The sequence below is a fragment of the Cyprinodon tularosa genome, unplaced genomic scaffold (genome assembly GCF_016077235.1).
Source record: "Cyprinodon tularosa strain WSP-4 unplaced genomic scaffold, ASM1607723v1 ctg66, whole genome shotgun sequence".
NCBI lineage: Eukaryota > Metazoa > Chordata > Actinopteri > Cyprinodontiformes > Cyprinodontidae > Cyprinodon > Cyprinodon tularosa.
Window position 1 is genome coordinate 2,734,516 of NW_024039407.1, and position 27,959 is coordinate 2,762,474.

At 38.3% G+C, this 27,959-nt stretch overlaps 1 protein-coding gene across 15 annotated transcripts; it reads left to right on the forward strand.

The window, feature by feature from the left end:
• The first annotated feature begins 1,225 nt into the window (after nt 1-1,225).
• Nucleotides 1,226-27,730, forward strand: tpd52l2b (tpd52 like 2b). Of its 15 annotated transcripts, none has more exons than XM_038309257.1 (10): nt 1,226-1,444; nt 12,202-12,359; nt 13,133-13,281; nt 14,754-14,813; nt 21,092-21,139; nt 24,227-24,328; nt 25,362-25,388; nt 25,651-25,695; nt 26,337-26,385; nt 27,020-27,730. In XM_038309257.1, exons 1-10 carry the CDS (start codon nt 1,426-1,428, stop codon nt 27,104-27,106), a joined length of 744 nt encoding a protein of 247 aa, XP_038165185.1. In that variant the 5' UTR covers nt 1,226-1,425; the 3' UTR covers nt 27,107-27,730. The 15 variants fall into 15 exon arrangements, with proteins under 15 accessions (XP_038165185.1, XP_038165186.1, XP_038165187.1 ...); XM_038309258.1 differs by having other exon boundaries at nt 25,654-25,695; XM_038309259.1 differs by lacking the exon at nt 25,362-25,388 and having other exon boundaries at nt 1,227-1,444; nt 25,654-25,695.
• The last annotated feature ends 229 nt before the right edge of the window (nt 27,731-27,959 follow it).

A 27,959-nucleotide genomic window follows, 5' to 3' on the forward strand; every position in this document is an offset into this window, starting at 1 on the left:
CTCATACCTCGAGTTAAAGTTACACCATTAATACACCATTATACCTCTTATCCTTGCAGGGTCGCCTTGCAGTGGCACCATCGGTGATCATATCTCCCTTATTGAGTTGTTTGGTTGTGTTATTGCTGGGTTTTTGGTGGCATGAGAAAATGCCACCAAATTGGTGGCTGGGGAAAATTTGGTGGCTGGGGAAAATAAATGACATAGTTTAAGATCACTTGCTCTAGAGCAGCAGGCAAAACTGAATTCAGAGACCCTAGTTGAAGGGTCTACAACACTCAGGGCTGCTTGTGGCTCTTTAGATCTTCTTGAGTAAAAGAAGATCTAAGAGAAAATTCTAGACAAAATTGAAACATGCTAACTTTAGCTGCTGTTCCAAAAGCTTTTTTAATGCTTTCTATGCACAATATTTATAACCTTCTACAGAAGCACTATAGAGACCAGCCAGCAGATTCTGCAACAGCTTTTTCCCCCACTGCCATCAGACTGCTGAACTTTTAAAGACTTAAAATCAAGTCACAGACCCTGCATCACACTGATAACACAACCAAAACACTGCATATTTGCAACCTATATATTTGTCTTGTAATGCTCTGGACTTCCATATCGTTGCCTTTTGCACCAGGTTTTTTCTTCCACTCTGTTTACATTTGTACGCCGCTGCACTTTATGAAATGGAAATGTTAATTTCACTGCTAAGCTGCTGATCATTCACTATCTGAAATTATAGTTTTCTATACACTGTGTGTATACAAAATGACAATAAAGTTGTCTAAGTATTTATTTTTGTTCCGTAAAAGTTTAAAAACAATCCACTGGACTTGGTTTCCAAGGTTTGAAGACGTTTCGCTTCCCCTCCAGGAAGCTTTCTCAATTCCTGGAGGGGAAGCGAAACGTCTTCAAACCTTGGAAACCAAGTCCAGTGGATTGTTTGTAAACTTTTACGGAATGACTATCACCTGGATGACTGACAATCTTCATCAGCATATTTATTTTTGTATATAGGTTAAAAACCTCCAGTTTTATTTTATATTTTCCATAGATTAAATGATGCCTGTAAATTGACTATATTGAAATCTAGGGGAAAAAAACATTTTGCTATTTAATTTATAAACCGACACAAATCTAAGAGGCTGTAAAAACTACAGACCACTGTCCACGTAGCTGCAAAACAAACGCTTTTATTTTGAAATGATGTCACCGGATGTGGATCTGAAACCTTCGCTAGCTTCACAGAAAGTTGTTAAGGCTGAGCTGGCTGTGGGCTGGGGCTGTTTTGAGTCTGCTGGCAGTTCCCATCGACGTCTTTCTCTACGTGGAAGTTGGTCGCTCAGCTCGGGGAGATTTCCACACACCGAGCCGCTTTTCCACCGTCGATTCAAGGCGAATTGATCCGAGAATCACAGGCTCCGTTACAGTAACGTCATGGACCCAGCCAGTCAAGGTAATTGTTAGCTTGTTCGGCAAGTTAGCATAACTTAGCCGCGGCTCTCTGGCTGCCTGAAAATAATACGTAAACAAATTGAAGGCAGCTTGTTTTTAATCCAGAAAGCTGTGATATAAACCCATCTGGTTTTCCCTCGTGTTGTTTTAAAGTTAAACGTATGTATGTTGTAATTATCGGGGGTGTTTGTAGGAGCCGCGGGCCTCTGCTCCATGACAGGAGCAGTAACAGCAGGTGGACAGAAAGGAGGATCCGGTTACTGATGTTAGCACTGATTTTTACCTCGTTTAGCTGACCCAATCCGCTAAGGCAGCTCATCTGTCGATGAAACACCGAACTGAACTTTCTGCGTTTGAATGAGTCATTACAGCGATAAAAGTCAACAATAGGCTCCTTTATTCCAACACATTTGAATGTTTTTGTGTCTCTCGCTGATAAATAATAGGATGAAACTGAGAGCAGGTGCTGGGGAGGAGGAGGAAGCTTTCTTTCTGCTGTGTCATTAACCCCAGCTGACCTGCAGCTGGATCCAAAAGTTTCTGCACAGCCCCACATAAAGAGGGGGTTCCAGGGATGTGCTGGAATCCTCTAAAAATAATTTCTAGGTGCATCAAACTCTTATTTCAGAGTCAGTGTTTCTATTTTTTGAGCCCTGTGTAATTATTTGATATTAATCAGCTTCCAGATCAAATCCAGGTGTGGAAATGTCGTTTTTTTGCATCAGGGGCCACAGGGTCTCCATGTTTTTGGACAGAAAGTTTTCTGACCGCAGGTCTAAAAGATCCAATGTTCTGGTATCTGAGGAACTTTGGAATAACTTGGGACACGGAGGCTTCATCACGCTGCGAAGATTCACAGGTCATCACCAGCTTGTTCCTGTGGTACTGATGGTATCACTGAATCAGGACAGATGGGAGGCCTTACCAATCCATCCCAGATGATCCTAATGAAGGAGCGTGCAGCGTTGTACCAGTCGGCTCAGTCTACTTTCATTCTCGCTCTTTGCTGCAGATGCTTTTGCATGCTGCTGCCAAGTATGAGCAAGCTCTGGAATGGTGGCAGCATGTTTCTTTTCTGCACATTATTTAAAAAGAACAAACATTGAGATAATAATAACTGAACTTTATTGATCTTACATTGGGGAAATTTACCTCTGCATTTAATCCAACCCATTGTGTGAAGCCTGGGGAGCAGTGTGCATTTTTCCCATCCACAAAAGCACAAATATTGTCCTTTTGCTCTTTTTTTCAAGAAAAGAAATAGAAGCTGTTCCTGATAAAACAGACTGAATATTAGAGTCTACAACTTGTATCACCAATGCAGCCCTGTTTGTTTTGGCCTGTTGTTTCAGAATGTGGTCGGTGCAAAACATTTCTGTATCAACACTAATCCATCTATTGACCTCTGGCGAGATGTGTTTTCGGTACTATGTGAATTCACAAAACTTGCGACAATTCATCCTGCTTGCAATGAGTTGCAGAGAGCATTTTGAGCTTGCAAAGATGGAACATGACTCCGCAATTCACAATTCTTACCCTTTAGACCAGAGCTCACGGATTAGTGGACCACGGTCCGGATCCGCACCCACCTGCTGGCTAATCTGGACCCAACCTGATTTAAAACATTTATAAATAAACCGCATGTTGTCCGACAGCAGTGTCTAATTTCACTTGCGCCGCTTCTCCTGTTTGTACGGTAAAGCCCTCCGGGACCAGAATGCATGTGATGCCAATTAGCCAATGAGCTGTGTCGGTCAGGGTTGCTGCTGCTGCTACTTTAAGACACAGCAGGCAAACCTGTGGCAAGCCGGTCGATGGGAAAGAAGGAGAAGATGATGAGAAAGACTGAAAGAAAGTGTGGACTGCTGGAAGAACTGCGGTGAACTGGTGACAGAAAGTGAAATGGCGTGCTCAAAGGTGACCCTGCACATTTTGAGTAACATGCTGCTGTGAAGCAGGATTCTCCACCATGAACATACAGGTGCTGGTCATAAAATTAGAATATCATGAAAAAGTAGATTGATTTCAGTAATTCCATTTAAAAAGTGAAACTTGTATATTATATTCATACATTACATACAAACTCATATATTTCAGATGTTTATTTTGTTTAATTTTGATGATTACAAATGACAACAAATGAAAATCTCAAATTCATCATATCAGAAAATTAGAATATTGTGAAAAGGTTCAAAATTGATGGCCCCTGGTGCCACACTCTAATCAGCTAATTAACTCAAACCACCTGCAAAAGCCTTTAAATGGTCTTTCAGTCTAGTTCTATAGGCTACACAATCATGGGGAAGACTGCTGACTTGACAGTTGTCCAAAAGACGACCATCGACACCTTGCACAAGGAGGGCAAGACACAAAAGGTCATCGCTAAAGAGGCTGGCTGTTCACAGAGCTCAGTGTCCAAGCACATTAATAGAGAGGCGAAGGGAAGGAAAAGATGTGGTCGAAAAAAGTGTACAAGCAAGAGAGATAACCGCACCCTGGAGAGGATTGTGAAACAAAACCCCTTCAAAAATGTGGGGGAGATTCACAAAGAGTGGACTGCAGCTGGAGTGAGTGCTTCAAGAACCACCACACACAGACGTATGAAAGACATGGGTTTCTGCTGTCGCATTCCTTGTGTCAAGCCACTCTTGAACCACAGACAGCGTCAGAAGCGTCTTGCCTGGGCTAAAGAGAAACAGGACTGGACTGCTGGTGAGTGGTCCAAAGTCATGTTCTCTGATGAAAGTAAATTTTGCATTTCCTTTGGAAATCAAGGTCCCAGAGTCTGGAGGAAAAGAAGAGAGGCACTTCATCCACGTTGCTTGAAGTCCAGTGTAAAGTTTCCACAGTCAGTGATGGTTTGGGGTGCCATGTCATCTGCTGGTGTTGGTCCATTGTGTTTTCTGAGGTCCAGGGTCAACGCAGCCACATACCAGGAAGTTTTAGAGCACTTCATGCTTCCTGCAGCTGACCAACTTTTTGGAGATGCAGATTTCATTTTCCAACAGGACTTGGCACCTGCACACAGTGCCAAAGCTACCAGTACCTGGTTGAAGGACCATGGTATCCCTGTTCTTAATTGGCCAGCAAACTCTCCTGACCTTAACCCCATAGAAAATCTATGGGGTATTGTGAAGAAGAAGATGCAATACACCAGACCCAACAATTCAGAAGAGCTAAAAGCCACTATTAGAGCAACCTGGGCTATCATAACACCTGAGCAGTGCCACAGACTGATCGACTCCATGCCACGCCGCATTGCTGCAGTAATACAGGCCAAAGGAGGCCCAACTAAATACTGAGTGCTGTACATGCTCATACTTTTCATGTTCATACTTTTCAGTTGGCCAACATTTCTATAAATCCTTTGTTTTTATTGGTCTTCAGTAATATTCTAATTTTCTGATATGATGAATTTGGGATTTTCATTTGTTGTCATTTGTAATCATCAAAATTAAACAAAATAAACATCTGAAATATATGAGTTTGTATGTAATGTATGAATATAATATACAAGTTTCACTTTTTAAATGGAATTACTGAAATCAATCTACTTTTTCATGATATTCTAATTTTATGACCAGCACCTGTAATCAAAAAGAGCACCTTTTATATGTGCTTTAGAATTGCTTTGTCACCATTCAAACCAGCTTTAAAGCCTTACTTCCCTTATTAAGCCATAAAAAAGACAGAAATAAAATAAATGGTCAGTTCAGATGTTTTATAAAATCTGTCAATCAGGAAATTGTCTATATAACAAACTGAACGATTATTGTTCTCTACTTAAAAAAAAAAAACACTTTAGGTTTTAAAATGGAAAAAAGTTTTGTTATTTTATTTTATTTTTTTTATTTAAAAGGTCAGTTTATAACATGGATACATAAAAAACTCATTTAATTTCAGTGTTAAATTCTGTTTTAAGTAACCGATTATAATTAAAAATGTCTCTGGACCTTTACTGGTTGTTGATTTTCTTTATTCGGACCTCCCTGATTTTTAAATTGGTGTCTCATGCTGTAGACTAAGAGTGGGGAAGAAAATCGTTCTGTCAGTATATCGTGATTCTTGGCTGCCTGATATAATATCGATCTTATAATCCCTCATATTGATTTTTTTAAACAAAACATTTTTACCTAAAACTGAGGGAAAATGGGCTACCTCTGCACCGCCATTCTGGTAGTGCAGTGGAGTCCTTCTGCTGCGCGTCGCAGCGCCATATCTGTAGTTGAGGCAGTCACGGTGGAAGGCGTAAACTGACTCAAAACCCAATCAACATTGATACCAAAATAACTGAAAGATCAAAATCATCTGATCAACATATACAGAGGTTGTTTCTTTTTTATTTATACATTTAATTTTGATAGCAGGAAAAATATAATGATATATTGAGATATTGCAATATAGTGATAATATTGTATCATGACACCCATGCCAATACTCACCCCTACTGTAGACTGTATTGATACTTAACATGCTGAAGGTGCTGAGCTGCCATTTTGTTAACATATTTCCTAAAATTTGACTTTCCTTCTTTAATACTGAATACAGCTTTGAACAATCCATCAAGAATGAGTTTGATGGGTCTCCATTTTCAGGCCTGTCCAACTGTGAAGGTGCCTTTAGCATAAGGAGCTCTTCAAATGAAGTTTAAAGATTGTCTTTTCATCAAGTGGGTTTGATTTTTTGCACAGCTATGGATTTCCTTTTACTATTGATGGCTGGCTCCTCATAGCAGCGGTGCAAAGTCTCACTAGAAAGAAGGAGAAGCTGTGGGGGGCGAGCAGAACAGATTATTGACAACTTCTGTTTGAAACTTCAGAAAACAAATCAGAAAAACAGATCCGCCAATCAGGGTGTTTTTTAAAGATTTGACCTGCTGATGGTGATGCTGGTCTGTTCTGTTTTCTCTAAGAGATCGACCATAAAAACAAAGCTGAATTAAATGGATGTTTCCGGCCCTGACAGTTTCTATTCCAGAAAGTGTTTTTCAGAGCCACATCCTGTGTTCACTACTTGGGAGGGAAAAGATTTATCAACAACTTAGAGGGATTTATGGGTCAGGGCAAAAAAAGGCAGATTCTGCTCAGTGGCAAAATAGTAATCTATAGAAACTGAAACAATTCCTATCCAAAAAGAAAGTTCTGATATTGAAAAATTTGTACAAAAGTTTGCCAGTGCTTCAGAGTGATTGTTTTAATATGACCAATCTTTATCATTCTCATATTTTCTTTCTTTAACCTGGTATCAGATTTTTCCTACACATCGATTAAAAAATTATCCATCGATTAACAAGTCGAAATGAGCTTTTCTCCCTCGGTGGTTCTGTGGACGTTTGACACAAATTTGTAATCAGATTTATGGCCTCAACTGGTTATTTAGCATTGGTCAGAGGAATGCGATTGATTAAAATATCAAATATAGATTTAGATCATTGCCTGTGTCTTTTTCTAGTAGATTTTGAATATTTTAATGGAATATAAACAGAGTTTAAATCTATAAAGAGATAAATAATGGTGCAGCAGAAGTGAGGAGCCCCAGATGGGTGGTTTTCTCCTTCTGGATCTAGGGGTTGTAGAGCCGTCTTTAGTCAAGAAGTGGCAGAAGTGTGGTCCATCATCCAATGAAGGTCCAGTCTGATTGATAAAGGAGTTCTTATGTCTAGATGTAGCAGTCCTAGAAGCTAAGGGCCCTACCATATAAGGACTTTTAATCTGAGGCGCTTTGTTCAGATTGATCCAGATCTGTATACACAACAATTGATTCTTTTGTTAAACTATTGCTGCGTCAGAATTCAGGGGCTGCATGGTGTTTTATAAAGTACTGAAATCTCAGTCAAGTAAAAGTACAGGTACCTTGATCTTACATTGGGGAAATTTACCAAGTCACTCACTGAAATGTTACTTGAGTTGAAGTCTTAAAGTATCCGAAATGTCTTTTAAGTATGAAAATTACTGTAAAAATATATCTACTCAAGTAATGTAATGAAATTAAAACAAGGCAAAAGCTGTATGAATGACATGTTTTACATTTTGGCAAACTTTCAGTTGAAATAATATACACAACCAAGTGCAGGAGAAATTTAGACCAAGTTTAGACAGACAATACAACCTTTTTGTAAGCCTTCAGTTTTCCCTCTTCAAGTAAGGTCAGTGCTATACACATTAAAATGGTACACGACCAAGTGCAGGCAAAATGCAGACCAGGGGGTGCATACTGACTACCTCCATGTGTTTCTTTAAGTCAGACGGGGTGTTTTTGGAAGATAGAATTTCCATGTTTTTGGGCGGGCATAACAGACACTTTATGTTGTCCGAAAAATCTTTAACACCCATGGTAGAGTACATTGTGTTTAAATAAGGCCACGGGTTCTCATCGCGGACTGATGGGTCCACTGTAGTCCAGTTCGATGTTGCAGTCGTTGTCGTCTCCGTCTCCTCTTCCATGTGTCTGCCGCTGATTTTGAGACTTGATTTGTTTTTAATGGGAGAAGTGAAACGAGTGTATCCTATTGGTGGTGATGAACAAGCCAAGGCAAGTCCAGACTTTGTTGCAGTCAGTCAGTAGGTGGGGCCAAAACACTTGCGCTTCGCTCTCTCTCACTTTTTAGTAACTAGTACTAAACTAAACATTGAAAATGTATCACAGTAAAAGTATGCAATTACGTTAGGAAATATAGTAAAGTAAAAGTACAATTTTGTCAAAAAAAATGTATACTTGAGGAAAGTATGAAGTAATCCAAAATGTACTTAAGTACAGTAGTGATGGATTTTTACTTTGTTGCTATGCAACACTGCGGCTGCATCCTCCAAGGGGAAGATTTGTAGTTTGATTGCGTCATAGCGCGGTGCCGAGGCCTATTCGGATTGGAAGAATCCTCGGCCGACAAATGCAGCCTTCTTTTTGTCCATTTTGAAGGACAGGTGTGGCGTATCCTACGTATCCTTGGTTATCCCGTGATTCCTTGCGAGTCCAAGCAGCCCGGCTTCTCCATGCTCAGAGAAAAAAGGGAAATGGTGCTGAACAGTGTGTCGATTAATTATAATGCAAGTATGTGAATAGTTCAGTCTGAAATTAATGAAAAATAGTTCATTTAGATGGTTATAAAGTCTGATATGAGGTAATATTTGGTTTACCCAGGTAGACAGGTCCTTAGAAGATGCTGAAATCAAACGCACCCAATGACTTTGTAGCTCCGCCCTTCTGCAGTTATTTCTGTTTATCTTTGATTTGTCCTCACAATGTATTTTGCTAACAGTTTTCTTCGCCTCTGTGTCGCCTCTGATGGACCCTGCAAAAAATCTGCAGTCTTTTCAGTGTGGTGTGCGCTAGTGCAAAGGTTCCTACTGTGAGGGGGTCACCAGATCATTGTGATGTGATCCCTAAGGTGTATTTAAGGCCAAAATATACAATGAGAGACATAAAGGGGACTGAAATACAAACATCTATTATTAAAATTATTGGGTGCAGCTTTGATTTATTTTAAATGCAGGATGCAAATATTTAATATACTGTTGAATGTTATGTTCTATGTAATGAAAAATCTGTTTAAAATGATGAATTAATTGATTAAATAAAACTTAAAATGATATTTATTTAAAATGTTTTATAATTCACTTCTATAAGTAAATATAAAGTGAAGGAATTGCATGTATATTTATGTGATTGTCAGTTTGTTATTTTCGGGTCATAGGGTAAAATGTTTGGAAATGGTGTTGATGCACATTTGTCACCAATAAAAAAAAAAAACACTGCTGTAAAAGTCCTTAAGGAAGGATTGTGAGACCCCCCGTGAGCGTCTCATTCAGCATCACTGTGTGCTGCAGGGTTTCCCCCGTTGGCGATGATGCGGTTTCTAAACGACGTGGCAATGCAGCGCCTCAGATGAACTCAGTGATGCGTTGCCAAGCCTCTGGCTTTGTTTGCAGAGAAAACAAAGGCACTTGTTGCCGTTTGTTGGTCAGTGGTGTGACCTAGAATGAAATCCTTAACATGAACCGTTTCCTCGTCTCTGTGTGACGTTTCTGTTTAAATGTCCTCCTTTTCCTAAACTTTTTAGGAAAAGGAAAAATTGTCTTTTTTTTTCATTTTTGTGTTTGAACAAAAGTTAACATTAAGTAAACTGACGATAAAACGCAGATGGTGGGTTTGAAGCTCATTAGTATTGTTAATCTGAAGCAGCTTAGAACGTAGAACAGCGGGAAGGTCGGTGCTGATTGGGCGTGGAGGATGACCTCACATTCCACGCCTCAGTGTTTCTCAAACAGGTTAGACTGCTGTCAAACGAGTTCAGACAAATGATCACCTGCTCACAGGTTTTAAATAAAGTCACAAAACTTCACCCATCAGATTATATTTAAAAGCAGTAAAAGAAATGTTAGTAAAACATTATGAAGTCAAGGATCCCAGCCCCCCACCCCCCCAAACATTGATCTCTTTGTCTAAGCTTGTCTGATTGCTTCAGACGGGTCAGTATACCTAACGGGTGGAGTAACTGTTTGCCTAAAGACTCCTGACAGCTCATCGGAGATGTCTCGATTGCAGAGTCCTGCTACCTGCAGTCAATCCTGTTATTTCGTAACGACTCGCAACTGTTGCGCCAACCTCTGATGGACGTGTGTTTCGAGAACCTGCTGCTGCCAAATCAGCTGAGAAATCTGTCTCCAATGATTTTTGGATCAAGTGCTTTATTTGATTAACACTGTATATAATAAAGTAACTTTCTACAGAGTTCTTTTTTAAAGGTATAATTTGGCTTTTTTTGACAATTTTTCCAGAATTTCTAGTTCATTCTTTTTTTCCCCCTTTTATTTTGATCCTGTCATTGGACTGTGTTTTATTTTCAAATGAGACCTTGCTTATTAGCCATGGTGTGTAAATGGTCTGGGTCAGTTTTTATTTTGCACTAGAACAAAAGGCAAATCAAACTTTGTGTGTTTGTCAGAGATTTAATAATATGAATTATTTCTGATTACTTGCTGACCAGCTTATGGATCCACAGTGATGGGATTCCTCCTGAATCCCCTGATTCAATATCAGGGTTTTCCCTCTTTTGGAGGAACATGGAAATGGATTCAAATGTCTCCCAGGTCAGGATAAGTCTGAAAGACAAAATTAAGATTCAAAAGAAATAAAATTTAGGGCTGAAACAATTAATTGTGATTAATCGATTATTTGAATAATCATCAACTAATTTAGTAATCGATTAATTGTTAACTGGAGTGTAGAGACTTGTAACACGTGTTTAGCTGAGAGAGCAGTAATTATAGTACAGTTGTAAAAATGTATAAATATTTTGCATTTAAGATGGAAAAAACAACGTTTTTGACCGTCAATATGCTCTATCCATTAAATTCAATTTAATTCAGTTTATTTATATAGCACCAATTCACAACACTTGTCATCTCAGGGCACTTTACAGAGATGATTCAACCAGATCATACAGTCAGAATGATTCAAAGTTTTCTATCTAATGAAAACCAGCTGATTGCATCGACTTATTGACTGTCAATCAAGTGGAAAAGTTTTAGTTTCACCTGCTTTGATTTTGTAAAAAATCTTCCTTAAGGAACCATTGGCTATCCGATTATTAATCAAAAAAGTAAAAACATATTAACCGATTTCGTTAGTTTCAGCCCTAATAAAATGGCAATTTTTTTTTGCCCCAGTAAGGTTTTAGAGCCATAATCCAGTGTGTGGTTCTTTGACAGAGATGTCCTAATAAAACCTTTTAGTTACCGATGTGATGCATATATTGCAGCGATAAATATTCCTTAAGGCCGATATGGTCCGATAGGTTATCTGCATGGATTAACTACTTTTACTCATTTTGTTGCATTAAAGGTTAGAAAATGTTGGATCGATTGATTTTTCTCAAAAAGAGAACAATAGATATAAACAATGGCTGTAAGAATTATTATTAATCAATGGTTACATTCATTTGAAAGCAAAGTGTTTCTATCAGCATACTTAGAGATTTCAGATGCAGTCCGATAGAATCTGATCGGATCAACTGTTAATATCTATATCGGGTAAAGACATTTCTGTTCTTAGAATCCATGTTTGAATACTGAATATTGTAAAAATCATTTCAATAGTTTCATAGTGAAGCTTTCATATTAATTTGCCAAAATTTGTAGAAGAGTCTGGAACAAATTTTCCCAAACAGAATATGATGTGAGCATAAAGGGCAGGAAGAGCCTACCAGTGAGGTTAGATATGTTGTTTCTGCAACATCTATTGATATTGCAATAACGTCTGGATATTTTGTTTATTTCCAGCCATAACCCTAGAATATGGTTCCATGAAGTTACTTTGATTCATTAGTAAATATTTTTCCCCATTCCTGTTCTGCTGCCAGCGTTGCCTCCTCTGACTCAGCCTTCGCTGCTAAAATTAGTCCTCAGTTTTGTAGAAAGGCCGGCCATATTAGACTTCCTTTCTTTGCACCTGTTCTGAGTTCTGGAGTCGGTCGTTTAAGGTGAAGTAAAAAAGAAACCCATTTTTTTTTTTTACTTTAGATTGTTTTATCCATGTGTGATTAAATAAATAAAAAAGCTCAGTTATAAAGCCTGCTTTGTGGAAGAGACATCGTAGTCTGCTTGCAGATACTGATTCCTATTGGTTTATCTTCTTTTCTGTCTATACAAACCTGAATGCAGCCAAAAACGATCGTAAAAAACTCCAGCTTTTATTTACGTTTTCCGTTTCCTTCCCTTGTCGTGTTTCCCGCTTCATAGTTTTTCTGTTTTTCTCTATCAGATATCAACCTGAACTCTCCCAACAAAGGTCTCAATATGGATCATTCAGACAACCTGTCCGATGTTCAGGTGGAGGGAGCGGCGGGAAACGTGGCTCACCCTCTTCCACCCGGCCTGACGGAGGAAGAAGCCGAGGAGCTCCGCACAGAGCTAACAAAGGTAAGAGACAAAGTATAATGTTTAAAATAAAAGTACCAAACCGAGTTTCCCTGATTATAGAACAGCCGTTTCATTCTTAAACCAGCCCTTCTGGTTTCTTGTTAGCATCAAGCCATAGCCATGTCTGTTTTAGAGACTAGCTCTTGTTTTAATGACCTTCTGCTCCTCCATTAATGAGGGGACCCCTCGTTAGGCACGTTAAAAGTTGCCTAATTCCATCATTTTGCACCAGTGTGTCACTAGACCTCCCAAACAACTCGCATCTTTGTCAGTGAAGCTGAGTGCTCCCACATCTCTTCCTTCATGGTGCCCATCTACATTAAGATCCACAAATCTGAGATTAAAGTCAGAATTCTGAGATTAAAGTCAGAATTCTGAGAAAAAAGTCAGAATTCTGACTTTTTCCCCCCATGTTAAAAATCAGTTGACTTTTTTTTTTTCAGTGGCCCTAATCCTCTTCCGTAAAGAGATGTGATGTGAAGGATCTGAATATTTTTTTTTTTTTTTTTTTTTTTTTTTTTGACTAAAATATGGGATTAATTTACAGTTTTATTTATGTGTATGTGTGTATATGTATGTATATATATATATATATATATATATATATATATGTATATATATATATATATGTATATATATATATATATATGTATATATATATATATATATATATATATATATATATATATATATATATATATATATATATATATATATATATCCGTGGGTGACAGAGCTGGAGTATTTTGGTTTGAGCTATGCTGATGTTTCAGGTTGAGGAGGAGATCAACACCCTGCGCCTGGTTCTGTCGGCCAAAGAAAAACACGCCTCAGAGCTAAAGAGGAAACTCGGCCTCAATCCGCTCAACGAACTCAAGCAGAACATCTCCAAGAGCTGGCAAGATGTACAGACCTCACAGGCGTACGTATGCATTAACCCCTTCAGCCCCGGAGGCTCATATATAGAACTAGAACTTCTGGTTCTGAATCCAGAGGTTCAATTCCCTCTGAAGTCAAGCTACAATACTATTATTAGTTCATTGGCAAGGCAACAAAAAAAAAAAAAAAAAAAAAAAAAAAACTTTTGGTAGAGAGATAATTATATCAACCTCTCCTTTCAACCCGATTGCCTTTCCAAATAAAAATGTCACCGCTTTGGAAAAGAAACGCCTTGAGGTTGTTACACGTGTTGCTTTTGAGTAATTACTAATTTCTTAGTAATCCTTTAATGTTTGTAGTAATTGCTCTCTTTGAATCTGTGTAGCTGTCTAGGTAAAATAGTACAATATAATTATATTTATTGTAAGATGTGTTTTCATATTGGCGGATCAAGGGTTAGGGAAATCCTAATTTACTGGTCAGGGAGTTATTAATAATTTCTATGAGTTATGAGTTTCTGGGACAGACTTGAATCAGCTTCAGCTTCCAGAGCAGACTCTGACCAACGCTGACCACTTCCTGCCCTCTGGGTCACTAAGAAGGAAATGATGGTTTGTTATATGCAGAACTTGGAGTTCATCACAGATTGTTTACTTTTGTTTCCTCTTCTTTAAAAGCAAATGGATTGAACAGGTTGAGACTGTGAGACTTGAAGGTTCAAGTATAACCTGGTAGTCGGTTTTCTCACCATTCCCATCACCATGTTTTTTTTTTAAACGGTGACGTCATCTGCAGAAACATTAGGATGACTCTGCAGAGATGAAGACGCCGAGTACAGGAGCAGGCAGGCGGAAACAATCATCAGATCCTCTGTTAACAAAACAAGATGATTTTAGATGTCAGGAAAAACAGGAACAAGTCCAATGGAACAAGTGAAAAAATGAACCTGCTGCCAGTGTAAGCTCTACACTGGTGATAGAGCTGATCTGATCTGGTTGGATTATTGTTGAAGTCTTCTTCTTTGCAGCTTAACCTCATCATGAAGTTATTGCTGATCCTGAAAACGGTTCTTTCAGCTGCGTTTTTTTAAGCTGATGTTTCCTGAATATTGATGCAAAGCAATAATGAATGAGGTCATCTGATTAGTTCATGTGCAAATACTATTAAACATCGCTTACAGAATAACAAATATCTTAGTGGCAACTTGAAATTCTTGACTTTAAGGGCATTTCTAGAAAAAATAAATAAGATTTTAAATATTTGGAGCTCTGCATCATGAAATTAAAACCTTTAGATAAACTGCTGGTGAGTTTTCCTGTAGGAGAAATGTTTATAATTTTAGATGTTAGCTAAATGTACTTGTAAAGCTAAGCTAAACTGAGCTGAAGGCTTAAGTGAATGAATCCTGGGTGTCGATCGGTTGTTTCAGAAGTGTTTCTTTGCAGAAGCGCAGGTTTACCTCTGTGGCCCTGCTTGGACCTCGGTTGGGTAACCGGCTCCCGTTTCTGTTTCTAGCTATGTGAGAACCACAGAGAAACTGGGCGAGTGGAATGAAAGGGTTACCAGTTCGGATCTGTGAGTCTATGCTCTGTTTGCTGCTCGTCTCACCGGTGGATGTCTGGGCTTCTGCTGTTTGTTCTCTCACGCTCTGACTCCCCCTCAGTAACCCCCCCGCTATTCTCCACACACACATTCTAACCTTGGCAGCGACTAACGTCGCAGCAGCTGGTTCTTAACACTTGGTGTTACAGCGGGATCACTTGTTTTTGTTTTTGCATTAATCTACTTATTTAGTTTCTTTTTAAAGAAGTAATGTTTGGATCAGCACTTTTACACTTCTAATGACTTTCTTGGTTATTTGGTTATACTTGTTGCACTGAAATGAGATGTATTTTTTTCCTGTCCTAACATTAACAGACCCTGTAGCCTATAACTCACTGGTTAGTTTACTAATAATGAACTGATGCATTTGAGACGTTTTCCTAACCTGCAGGCCTGTGGTGGAGGTATCGTGTAAACTAGCTGTTTGGCTTTATTCTATACTGAATCAGTGTTTTGCTTCCTCAGAGATCAGCTGGGGTTTCTTCCTCTTGAGCCGCTGATGTGTCCCCTTCTCTTCCTCTGTGAATAAACACTGCCGGGTGTTTTCCTCTGCTCCGTCTGTTAGTCTAACCTGTTAATAGATGTTCTGGTAGAGAATCTGTTCTCCAATCGGAGTCCTTCCAAAGTCAGCCTGACCCTCTCTGGCTAATCTTGCACTGAAGAAGCCTCCCTGTCTTATAAACCGTTTCTATGGTAGCCTATTCCTTCCTGGTAGAGATGACTACAGGGATGGAGAGAAATAGATGAGGTTAACACTCTAACCAGAGCATCGCATCCAACCTAACATTAAATTTCACATGTTCACAACCAAAAAGGGCTGCAGATAAATAACTAGATAGAAAAGATGCTTAATAGATCTTTCTTTTTACAGAATTTGAATCTGAAGCTAAAACCCTTTCATTTAAGGAGTTCTTGATGTATTTATAAACGGAGATACATTTTTGTCCTAATCTTTATTGCAAAATGTTTATTTATATAAATTTAGCTCTGTTTCTGCACTCAGTTGTACAGACTATATGATCCCATTAATGATAAATCCCTGACTAGATTTGTTGACTATTTAAGTCTTTTTAAATGCTGTTAATCTGATTGAGCTGCAACCGTGTGAGAAACTGTAGAATTAGAGGCAGAGTTTTCTTGAAATTCCACACAGGTCAGACGTGACACCTTTTCTTTTCACTCTGGTGGGATTTCTGCACAAAGAGGAGCTTGTCTCTGGTTGTCTCCTCATAGATCTGTCCAGAGTTCAGTGACTGGAGGCTGTTCATGCTGACAGCGTTCATCTGTAAGAAGAGAATCCTTTGTCTTTTATCTCAGAGTCGTACTGGAGGACAGGGTTGCATCTCTTGATCTTGATGTTGGTAAAACATGTCCAGCTGCTCCGTTGTGGCTGAGCTGTAAAACCGTTTTCAAATGGCTGAATTTGAAGGCAAACCATTAAATGGCTTCTGAGAGGTTTGATCAATAAACCGGATGGATGAGAACTCGACATGTAGCCACCAACTCTCGCAGCTGTGCAGCTGGTGAACAGTGTTTCTGTTGCATTTAGAAACCAAGTTGGCTTGGACTTTATTTTGTTTGCTTTCAGAATGATAATGGATTGCATCTGTTTGATAGGGAGGAAAAAATGTATGACAGGAGAAGTAAGCAGCGTGGAAGTATTTAACATCCACACAGAGAGACCATGCAGGAAATCATGTCTATCTCTGACACACATTCTCCGACGCCTCCTCCTTCGCTCCCAGTGAGCAGACAGGCCGCTCAGACGGGAATAAACGGGACAAGGGGAAAACAACAAGAGACACGGAGGAGGAGGACGGGGTCACATGATCCACACAGAGACGGGGTCAGGAGGTGCAAAGAAAATATATTGGTTATAAAACTCTTCTGATTGTCTAAAGCTGGAGAGATTGTTAAAGTATAAAAATTTGATTATTAAAAAAGTTTTAGTAATGATGGGATTGAATCTTCCAGTAAGCTTTTTTTGAGGGGAGGTTTTCCCTGTACTTTCTGCCATCCAGCTCCTCTCCAGTAGGCTGTGTAGGTCATGGAGACCTCAGCTGGTAGAGCTACAGACCTTAATTAAAGATGTCCTCCCCTCCTCTGTTCATATTGTTTTCTCTAGGACAATGCCAGCACAGAGCCGCTGGGTCTGACGTTACTGTGCTGTACTGTAAGCTGCATTGTGCTGACGGTGGTCCCAGCGTAGTCTAGCCTTGTCTGATGCCGATGTCCGATCCCTCCTGTTTCTGCTGCAAATGCCTCACATTTGAATTTGCAGTAAAAAATGAGAATCAGAGTAGGGGTGGGCGATATGACGATTTAAGACTGTGTTACGATCTACACCTCTGACGATCTGTCATTATTAAGAGACCGTTTTATCAGGCTCCACAGAACTGCAGTTCTGCTGTATTTCTGCCACAGCTAGAATATAATCCGAGGGTTTGACGTTCGTCCGTTAGTTTAAAAATCAGTTAAAGATTTGCCAATTCAAGCGACCTCTGGTTCAGCCGCACGTCAGAGCCGTATTTGAGCTTGACCATACATTCCATCAGCAACTGGGAGCTATGTAATGCAACACTGCAGACAGCCTATTTTCCTGATCATATCATCATAGATTGCACAGATTACATCTTGACTTACTATACTGATCTATATTTGCAGTTCCATAATAGTTTTTGTTTCGAAAGACTTTAGAAATTATACAAATCTATTGTTTAATGTAATATTTTTTTTTTAACTCAAGTTAGTTTCTGTGTGCTTTCTATTTTCTTCTACTTTATTAGACCAGTCAAGATTTTAAAGTAATAAAACTGCACTAAGATACAGTTAGAATTTTTTATTTATTTTTTTAATGTAGTTACTTGAAAAATTTAACTAATTTGTAATTGTTTTACTCAGGAGTTATTGCATTTTTATACTCTTTGGTTTGTTTACAATATAGACATTTAAAGAATAAGTTTGTTAGCACTGCTTTGATTCTCTAATTTTAATAAACTTGTTCATTTATTTCATTTTTCTCTTTTTTGCATGTAATCGAAGTTATGTTGGTCGTATCTAAACAATTGTGATAAAATCGAGATCACAATAATATAATCAAAAAATCTTGATATTTTATTTTTGCCATATCGCCCAGCCCTAAATCAGAGTCGGTTTTATCCAGACTCTTTCAGGTTTCTTTTTCAGTTTCTCTGAAAATTTTTTGCAGGAAATCTGCATCATCATTACTCTTCTCTTGACAAACGTTGCTGCTAATATTCTCTTCTGGTTTAGGGTTTTGATGAGTCTAAAACAACTTGAGGCTGGACCTCAAGTTTTTGTTCTCGTTTTTATTTTTTTGCGTTTTGAAGCAAACATAACCGAGGCAGCGAATGGTGTGTTTGACCTACTTTTCTCTCTCCTCGCTAATGAGCCGAGTCATTCGGTGCTTTGATCTGCTAAAGCATTAAGCGTTGGAGCGTTTTGTATTATCTGTGGGAGGATTTTTTTTCCCATCTTAAAACATTTTCAGCTGTTCTGCATCGCTTATGCTCGTTATCTTTGTCCTCCCGGCTTCCTGAAACGTGGAGCTGCTCATGCAGCTCATTTATTTATTGCGCCATCAGAAGACACTTATCTGAAGAGAGAAGACTGAAGGAGTTTAGACTTAGAGGGAAGTCGATCCTTTGCAGGAAGAACAAACAAATCTATTGACAAGTTTTAGATCAAAACTCGATTACACAGCAGTTTTATTCCAAAGCTTTGTGTTTTCTAATCTCTGAATTTATTGGTAGTCCAGTGTCCATCTGAACAGTAAGTTCATTTTAGAAAGGACAGAACTTTCATGTTAAGTGTGGAGCATGGATCCGCCTAGTCTAAGACTTTCCATTAAAATGTGGTTTAGTTCGATTTTTGACGCAAGAATTTGACATTTCATTTCATTAAAAATTTTTATTATTATACATAATACATGGGAATTTAATTAATTTCACAGTATAATTTAGATTTATATCATATTTTGGTCACCTGATTTATCTTATAAATAACTTGGCATATTAGATCAGCAGGCTCCTTTGAGGTTTTTAAATTGTCTTTAAAATCACATTTCTTCTCCCTTCTCATGTCTAAGTGGACATTTGGCAAAATGTTATTTTATTTTACATTTTATTTTATTCTAAAATGTCTTTTAATTGTTTATCTATTTTAGCTCAGTTTTTATCTTATGTTCCTTAACTGTGATTCCTGTACAGCACTTTGGTCACCCCCGGTTGTTTTGAATGTGCTTTATAATTAAAGTTTGAATTGAGTTGAGTTATAGGTCATAATATTTATTTAAGAAAAAAATCCATAAAATAAGAGGGAAAAGTACAGAAGAGGATTAGGGCCACTGGAAAAAGAAAAAAAGTCTACTGATTTTAAAAATGTATTTCAATTTAGTATTGGAAAAAAATCAGAATTCTGACTTTAATCTCAGAATTTTGACTTTTTTCTCAGAATTCTGACTTTTTTCCTCAGAATTTTGGATTTTACTGTAGATTGACACCATGAAGGAAGAGATGTGGGAGCACTTAGCTTCACTGACATAGATGTGAGTTGCTTGAGGTGGGCAGTGACACACTGGTGGAAAATGATGGAATTAGTCAACTTTTTACGTGCCCGAGGGGTCCCCTCATTGATGGAGGAGCAGAAGGTCATTAAAGCAAGAGAGCTAGTCTCTAAAACAGACATGGCTATGGCTTGATGCTAACATGTTTGTTATCTGTCAGAATTCTGAGATTAAAAGAATTCTGAGGAAAAAAGTCAGCATTCTGAGAAAAAAGTCCGAATTCGACTTTTTTCCAATACTAAATTGAAATAAAATTTTAAAATCGGTAAACTTTTTTTTTTTCAGTGGCCCTTATTCTCTTTCGTAGAAAAGCTATTTGATCTGCAGTAAGTTTATTTTTCTATTTTTTGTGCATTTTCAGCAATTCTTTATCCTTAATGTTCTTTCTTATAATGCTTACAATGCCGTCGCTATGCAGTAAGCGCCAATTTGGGATATTTTGGGGGAAAAACCTACTTGCGGTTTATTTTTATGATGGTGTGTTTAACTGGATTTTACCTTTTCAGTGAAAAAAACAAACAAGAAAAAACTGTAGCATATAATAGCTAGGATGTTTTGAAGCGAATAGATTTTGACTGAATTTGTCCTCGGAATGATCAATATCTTCTAATGGACATTTATAGTACTTGTTTTTAATCTCTAATCTCACCTTTTATTTATTTGAATTAGGACAATGCACATTCATCAACATGTCAGCATAAATGTAAATATGCTAGAATTAGCACAACAGCTAATTTGAGTCCGCTGTCCTAAGGCAGGTAAAAACAGTGAACATTAAACAAGACGCTACAGGAGAGAACAGAGTGGACACAAACAGATAAGATGCCAATAACATAAAATCACAATAAAATTAGGTTAACAATGAAATGAGGTTAACAGGCCCATGGAAACAGATCAATTTACCTGTGAACACATGTCTGGTTAGTTTTCAACCAATGTTTCAAGGAGAATTTAAAACGTATGTAGGGTACACAGCCCCTAACATGAGCTGGCAGTGTGTTCCATAACTGTGCTCCTCTGATGGATGCAACCATTTGGCCAAATTTGGTCCTACGTCGCTGAACATTAGTCTCCTCTGGTTAAAGCTCTAGTGTTTATTCTAGTAATGTTTTTTTTGCTTATTTTTTTAATATATCTTTGCAGTCTTTATGATTTCTGGTTGTATGTTGTTGTAAAAAGAAACCTGAAACCTTTGATATTTGTTTAGCAGTTTCTGAAATTGATATTGAAGCAATATTTTTTAAATATTGGGAGTAATGCAGCTGTCTGCCCATAAAACCTCAATGGCCTCAAGAGGAAATTACATTCAACACCGGTCCTCTATGAAGGGCACGATAATTGACATGCACACAGGAATAAATAAAAGTTGGAGGCTTTGCTCTTTTTTTTTTCTTTTTTTTTTTAAATCTAGAAATCTAAACTATATAGAAATATAATCATGTTTTTCTTTTTGTTAATGACAGTTCTGTTTCTCTCTGATGTAATGAAATGTTCTACATTCTCACGTGTTCAAATCAAACCCTTTCAGCTGTCCCCCTCTTTCCTTCAGCCCAGTATCAGAGTGCGTCTCCCAGACTGGGACAGGTTTAGGACCAGTTAAAGACTGCTGTATTGTGACTGTCTGTATCTCTTCCTCTGTGTCATTATCCCGCTGTTGTGTCTTCAGATATCTGTCTGCCTCAGCCACTTTGGATGACATTGCCCACTCTGAAGCGTGAGTTGATCCTTTTTTTTTTTTTTTTTTTTTTTTTTTTTTTTTTTTTTTTTTTTTTTTTTTTTTTTTTTTTTTTGGCTTGTAGATGAGTTAAGGTTTCTTTTTGTTTTATTTTGGGAGCTTTTGCCGTAACCTTCTTCCTGTCCATGCTTTGTATTCTGTTCATATTCGGTGTTGAAGGCTATGTTTAGGGGATATTGGATTCTAAATAACTGATGTGATGAAACTTGCTGCTTAGCTGCTGCTTTTGTGGATTAAAGGCTGTTTCCTTTGTTGAACATCAGTTAGGCAGGAAGCTGAAGGTCTCTGAGCCACTGATGATGGAGTTCAGCTTTAGGGATTTAAGCACAACACATAGCAGGATACATCCTGGACTATATCCCAACTTCAGGTTTTATACTGGAGGAAGCCCAGCTGCCCCCATTCAGCTGTTATTTTTGCTTAATAGGAAAGAAACAACTTGATTATAAGAGGAAAGACTTTCTAGTACAACTCCTCCAAAGTAATCCTATAGCTTTTAGAAAAGGAAAAACTAGTTTATTTCAGGTCCAAATAAGTATTCTGAATCAGAGGAGTGTTTTTATTTTTTCTCTTTCGGACGGTAACCTGCTGTGGACATGGTTTAGCTTTTGTTTTCTGCATTACTGATGGAAGATTTGGGGCTTTCTTCTCATCTTTTTTATTTTATTTTTTGCCGTCAAAGTTTTTAAACATTTAAAGTTTCTTAGGTTTTTTTTAATAGTCTATGCTTAATGGTTTTGTACTTTGTCTTTTTGTACGCCCTGAATGTAAACCGCTGAGTCAGCTTGTGTCTGAATTTTGCTTCAGAAATAAACGCATCTTCTTTTTAACCAGATCTATAGTGCAGCAAAAAGATTTATCAACGTTTCAGTGTTTATTTTCTTTGTCAACTATTCTATTCCAAATGTTTATTATAGGATACATATAACCTGAGTAAATAAGAAGCTATACATTGATTTTATTTATTACTCCTCTTTCAAACTGTTGGGGAACAAGAAACTGAGCTCTTCCAACTGTTATCTCTAACAGCCTGTAATCAGGATTATTTTCCAAGATGACTGGGTTGGTTTGGATAATTATATTAATCTAATTAATGAGGTCATTTTTTTTTATAATGCTTCAGATGTGAAGGACTGACGGGATGAAAGATTTAAAGAACCGTTTTTGTCAAAGCATCATAAATAAATTTTCTTTCCTGCCCTGCTGTAGAGATGGCTCTAATCTCGATACCAATTGCAATCAATATTAAACAATTATGATGCTTTTACATGTTTTCCATATCTTCCAGTCTTAACTTTTACTTGTCTTGTACAGTTTCTCTAACTAATGGGTTATTATTACTGCGTATGTGAGAGTTTGGGACTAACTGCTAAAACAGCAGCAGTAGAAATCATCCCCATTCTCTTGTTTGGCTTCATCGTGGGGTCAGCAGGTCAAATATCAATGAGATATTTAGAGCTTATTGATTCTTCCGAACTAAAATCTCCCACTTTTTTATGATTATACGATAATCTCATCAGTGAGCTTTGTTTTGAGTTTGGTAAAGAGATGTAGGGTCGGATACTTGTGCATAGAAACAGAAAGTTTTGGCGTCTTCATCACGGAACTTGCAGCATATTTATGGTTTCATGTAGAGCTTTATTCATTGTGTGTGTGGAAACATCAGAGGTTGCTCCAATATTCGCTGGGATACTATATTGGTGTCATGCATTAACACCCTGTATATTAATAACATGTTTAGTCAGCTGGATGAAGACATGTAATCGATCCTAATGTTCAACACTGGTGTCTTTATATTAACTGGAAAGGAGTCAGAAATATGAGGATTATTCATAATTTATTAGCAACAGTGTAACAGTTTTTTATTTCCCTGATGATGTGCAGCACTAGTTTTAATAAGTTCCTCCTTCCTAACCATCCAGACCCTCATTCAGGTTCCCCGTTCTTCTCCCTTTTTGTCCCCGTGTCCTTGAACTAAGAAGGATCCTTCTATTTTAAATATTTCAGATGAATCCATGAAAATCTACCTGATAATTCTCCTTAATTCCCTTTATTTTGGCTCTTATCTGGTTGGCGTCCTGCTGCTTGTAGACGTGTCTTTGGAGACGTAAGAACAGGTTCATGTTCAGTAGGGATGGAACGGTTTATGAAAACCATCCGAACCGTTCGGTTCGACTGTCTCGGTTCGGTTCGCGTGTGTTGCGTTGGGTTCATGCGCTGCTCCTTTTTCTCATAGGCGAAGCGTTTACACTCCACAGCAGAAGGTGGCGCTACTGCGACCAAAGCCAACCACCAGTAGTAAACAAGAAGAGGAAGAAGCGAAGCAGCGTAGCCGGGTGTAGCAGAAAAAAAATCAGTTGTTGTGGAGAATTGTGTGTGTATGGCGAGTGGGATAGAACAGGAGTTGGAAGACGCGCCAGCAGCACTTTATAGGTCTGCTGTATGTGACCACTTTGCATTTAGAGTGACCTACGATGACGGCGGAAAGAAAGTTGTGGATAAAAACAGTCTGCAAGCATTGTGCAACACTTTTTGTTTATGCCAACAGCAAAACGACCAACATGTCAGGCTAACAATCAACATATACTGAACCGAAAACCGTGACCACGAAACCGTGAACCGAACCGTGGATTTTGTGAACCGTTCCACCTCTGATGTTCAGCAGGATCTGAGGCGATGATCAAAGACTTACTGTTTATCCTCAGTTTGAATCGTAGTGATAATAAACGGTTTTAGGTCCTATTGCATGAGACGAATCCCACATTATTGTAAGGTTAACCCAACCCTAACCATGCTTTACTCACAGATGGAGTCTTGCCAGAAACTCCTAACACCTTTTTTAGCTTTCAGATAGAAGAGAAAAAGAATCTCATCTTCTAGTTTATTAACCTTTTGGATCTTGGTTGCCTTCTTATTTTCGGCTAACCCTTCTTTCACCCTTTTAACTCATTTGCCTTTTCTTCACGCCTCCACATGGTAATAAAAATCCTCTTTTCTGTCTCTTCCATCATCCCTTCTCCTTCATGTTTTCTTCTCATTTACTCATCCCTGCTTCCTTCCCTGCAGATACAAGAAAACCCAGGAGACTCTCTCTGAGGCGGGGCAGAAGACGACCGCAGCTCTCAGCACGCTGGGCACAGCCATCAGCAGGAGGTTGGGCGACATGAGGTACGGAGTGAAAATGGCCGACAACATTACCTGCAGACAAGAACAAACGAGAAGAGTCAGTAGACATTCTGTACTGCTCTGTTCAGTCTGAGCAACATAAAGGTTGACTCAGTTACTGCGCAGAACAAACCAACTATTTAAAGACCTGTTCATGTTTAACCATGAGGATATTGATATATCTATTTAATTTTAAGCGGTAAACACAAAGCTTTCTGTTACAGACGGCTCATTTGTTCTTTTCCTTGCAGATTTATCATAACAGACCTTTAATCTGTTTCCTTGCTTTAGTAGTTACTGTAGTAGAAAACCTGCTGCATGCCTGCATGTCTGCTACCAATGTAGATGTTAGCTGTTCTGCACGAACGTCTGTTCTTAGACAGTTTAAGTGTCAGATTATTGCCAACTGCACGGTTTTAGGAGAAATATTTAGTTTTAAACAGCGACCATAGCTTGTATTTAGCACCAGTAGTGTGCTTCCATGTCGGAAGAAAGCTTTAACCTTGAAAGGCTCCGTGTCTTTAAAGCTGGTTGTGTTTTCACCTTTCTTCTAAATACATAAATGAGCTAGAAGGTCCAGCTTTCTTTCCTTTTTTCCCCCCCATATTTAAATATTGTTTAAATGAAGATGAATCAAGCTGAAGCTACACTATGGATAAAACATACTGTGTAATTTGATCCATTGGATTCAGGCTTGATAATGAATGTTTACCATTAACTTAACAGAATTCAGCTTGGATCATTTTTGTTTGTATTTTTGGCTCCTTTGTCTGTCAGAATTGTTGTAGTTCCTGTGTCATTGTGGCTTCTTGTACAGTACGTGCCTCCATGTTCAGAAAAGGAACGGCATTACGCTGCCGGTGACACTGGTTCCACAGCAAACAGATTCTGCTCTCTTATCTGCATCCTGTGTTTCTGGTCCCATCTGATAACGTTGGTTTTTCACCCTGCACCGTCCTCTCCGCCTGTTAGTTTCCGTTTGTCCCTTTGCCTTACTTTGTCCTCTTGTTTTTATTTGCTGCCGCGGGTTGATCAGAGCTCTGCCTTTCTCTAATTCCTTTAGGTAAGACTAATACATCAACTTTACATGGTCAGTCATCCTGAAACTCATCAGGATGATGAAGACATGCAAGTTTAAATGAAAATATTCTGAGTTGAGCTTTTAGAAAGCCATAGATGAAGCCAAACTAATGCTACAAAGCATCAGATCTACACTTTTAATCGATAAAACCTTATTAGATGCAGGCTTTAAATGTGAATCTCTGTCTCACCCTTTGCTTGCTGTATAACACTTGCACTCTCTCCTCTCTTTAATGCTTGCAAAGTAGCAACTATTCCATTCGCCACTCCATAAGTATGCCTGCCATGAGGTAAAGTATCACCGAGTTCATCCTGTAGCCAATAGATCCTAATGGCCTCTGTTAGTGTGATGGCATCCTTTTGTTAAAATGTTTCTTTTACTTCATTTCCTATTTTTAAATTTGATTTTCTCAGTCTTATTTATATTTTAAATTAATAAATTTGGTTTGTAATGATGCTCTTTTTAATATTCTGTTCCAGTTTTATTTCTTTAATATTTTGTATATATATATAAATTATATATTTTGTTATTTATAAAAGTTATATGGAAATGTATAGCAATAAAATTACATATGGTATCTTAAGCTTTTTAAATACAGTTTTGTTTTTTGTTTTTTATCTGCTTATTGTTGTAAGTAGTAATTAAATTGGATGAGTTATTTATTATTTATCCTCATGTAATTTACCAAAACTTATGTCTGACTTTTTCATGTTTGGGTGTCAAACGGCCATTTTCTAGATTAGAATACACTGTTAAAATTAAGGTTTTTGTATACCCACACTTTTTATTTTTATTTTAAAGATCTTCCTATGAAACAATTTAATCTTGACAATAAATGTTTTATTGTTGGATTAAATAATTTTTCTCAGTATATTTCAGCTGAATAATTTGATATTTCTGCCGAACTGACTTCATGTTTCTGCTCTATAGAAACTCTCCAACCTTCAAGTCATTTGAGGACAAAGTGGGAAACCTGAAGGTGAGAAAACTCGGTTTGTCTGAGAAAATCCTTGAATTATAAACGGTTCAGAGGTTATTCAGGATTTCTGGCAAATAGAAATCATTTATTAGCTGGAAATTATCCACCTTTAAGCTTTTTTTTCATTCATTTTTCATCTTTTCTCACTCTGACCTTTTGGACCAAATCCAGACTAATGGAGACCGTTAGACCATCCTGCCTTTAATCAGCTTAGCTGGTGACCGGATAAATTAGTTTCTATAATGTATTTAAAATATAAAGTTTTCAAAGCCACTAAAGCTCCTGCGGTTAACTCCTCACTTTGCACAATAATCTAAACTGTGAAGTTCTATGACTCTGCAGAAAATCTGAATAACTGAGAGGAACTGAAATATCTAAAAGTGTCTATTAGAGACTTAATCCTATTGAGTTCTTGGAGCTGCTTCCTGTCTGGATGCGTACTTTACTGAAATAGTTTCCTGATCAAGCCGGCCTCATATCAGCGGCTATAGTTAGACCCCATCAGAGGACACCAGATCCTCGACGTCACCGTAAACAGGAAGCAGAAACTGTTGAGTCAGTGAACCACGACGATCATTGACACTCTTCTGTTTCCTCTGTTTTCGTCTTCCTCTTTCCCCTCCACCCTGTTCAGCATAAGGTTGTCGGACCCAGAGGGAACGGAGACGCCGTCAGCTCCCCCACCGACACCACCCCAACTCAGGACAACCCGCCGTTCTGAGCGCACAACACGCCGCCTCCTCCTCCCCCTTGCTGCCATCTTCCTCACGACCTCAGACTGTACTGTTATCGAGCCCGGACCTCTGACCCTTCAGCAACACTCTGCGTATTGTCCTACGATCTGTAAACGCACCACAGCAGGCAGGCTGATGAGTCGACTGTCCCATCACTGCTGCTTCCTCCACCTTTGGTTCTCTTTCTCACTCTTCAAAGATTGTTCAAACCGGAATAATTTGCCTTTCCTATCATCAGTCCTCAACATCGTTTTAAGAAGGAAAAACCTAAAAGATGTTGAGGTTTTCATGTCATTTTGTTTTTTATTTTCACTTGTAGTTTAATAGCCGACGTCTCTGAGGCTCACCGAGCATCAGGGTGGATTCGGGTGCCAGTTAAAAACCAGTTTAGCTTCCACCCACACTGTGAGCAACTGTTACTATCACCACTGTTTCCTCACCTGTCTCACTCGCACCCAGTTCGTTCCTCCACTCTTTAGACGCAGACTTTGCTTCGCCGTTATTAAGGACATCTTAGATATCTGCATGTTTGCTTCATCTTAGAAACCCTGCAAACAGCCACAGGAAAAGAAAAAAAAAGCACCCAAGTTGTAAAAAACTGCACCCATTTTGTATTATAAACTATTTTACACTGCTTTGCAAAACGTTTTTACATAATTTTTATCAATAAGTATAAATATATAAGACTACAATATATCGGTGGTAGTTATCAGGGTTTGGTGGGTTAGAAAAAGTCAGTGTGGAAAAAAACAAACACTAATGGGTCAGTTTTTTCAGCCAGGAATGAGTTGGTGACACTAATTAAACCAAAGCAGCTCTCGATCCGATCAAACTGGGTTT

Excerpts from the sequence above, each read along its gene's own strand:
- tpd52l2b (XM_038309257.1), top strand. Across the intron at positions 25,696-26,336 it reads ATAAGTATGCCTGCCATGAG|AAACTCTCCAACCTTCAAGT; the intron begins GTAAAGTATCAC and ends TCTGCTCTATAG. Across the intron at positions 26,386-27,019 it reads ACAAAGTGGGAAACCTGAAG|CATAAGGTTGTCGGACCCAG; the intron begins GTGAGAAAACTC and ends CACCCTGTTCAG.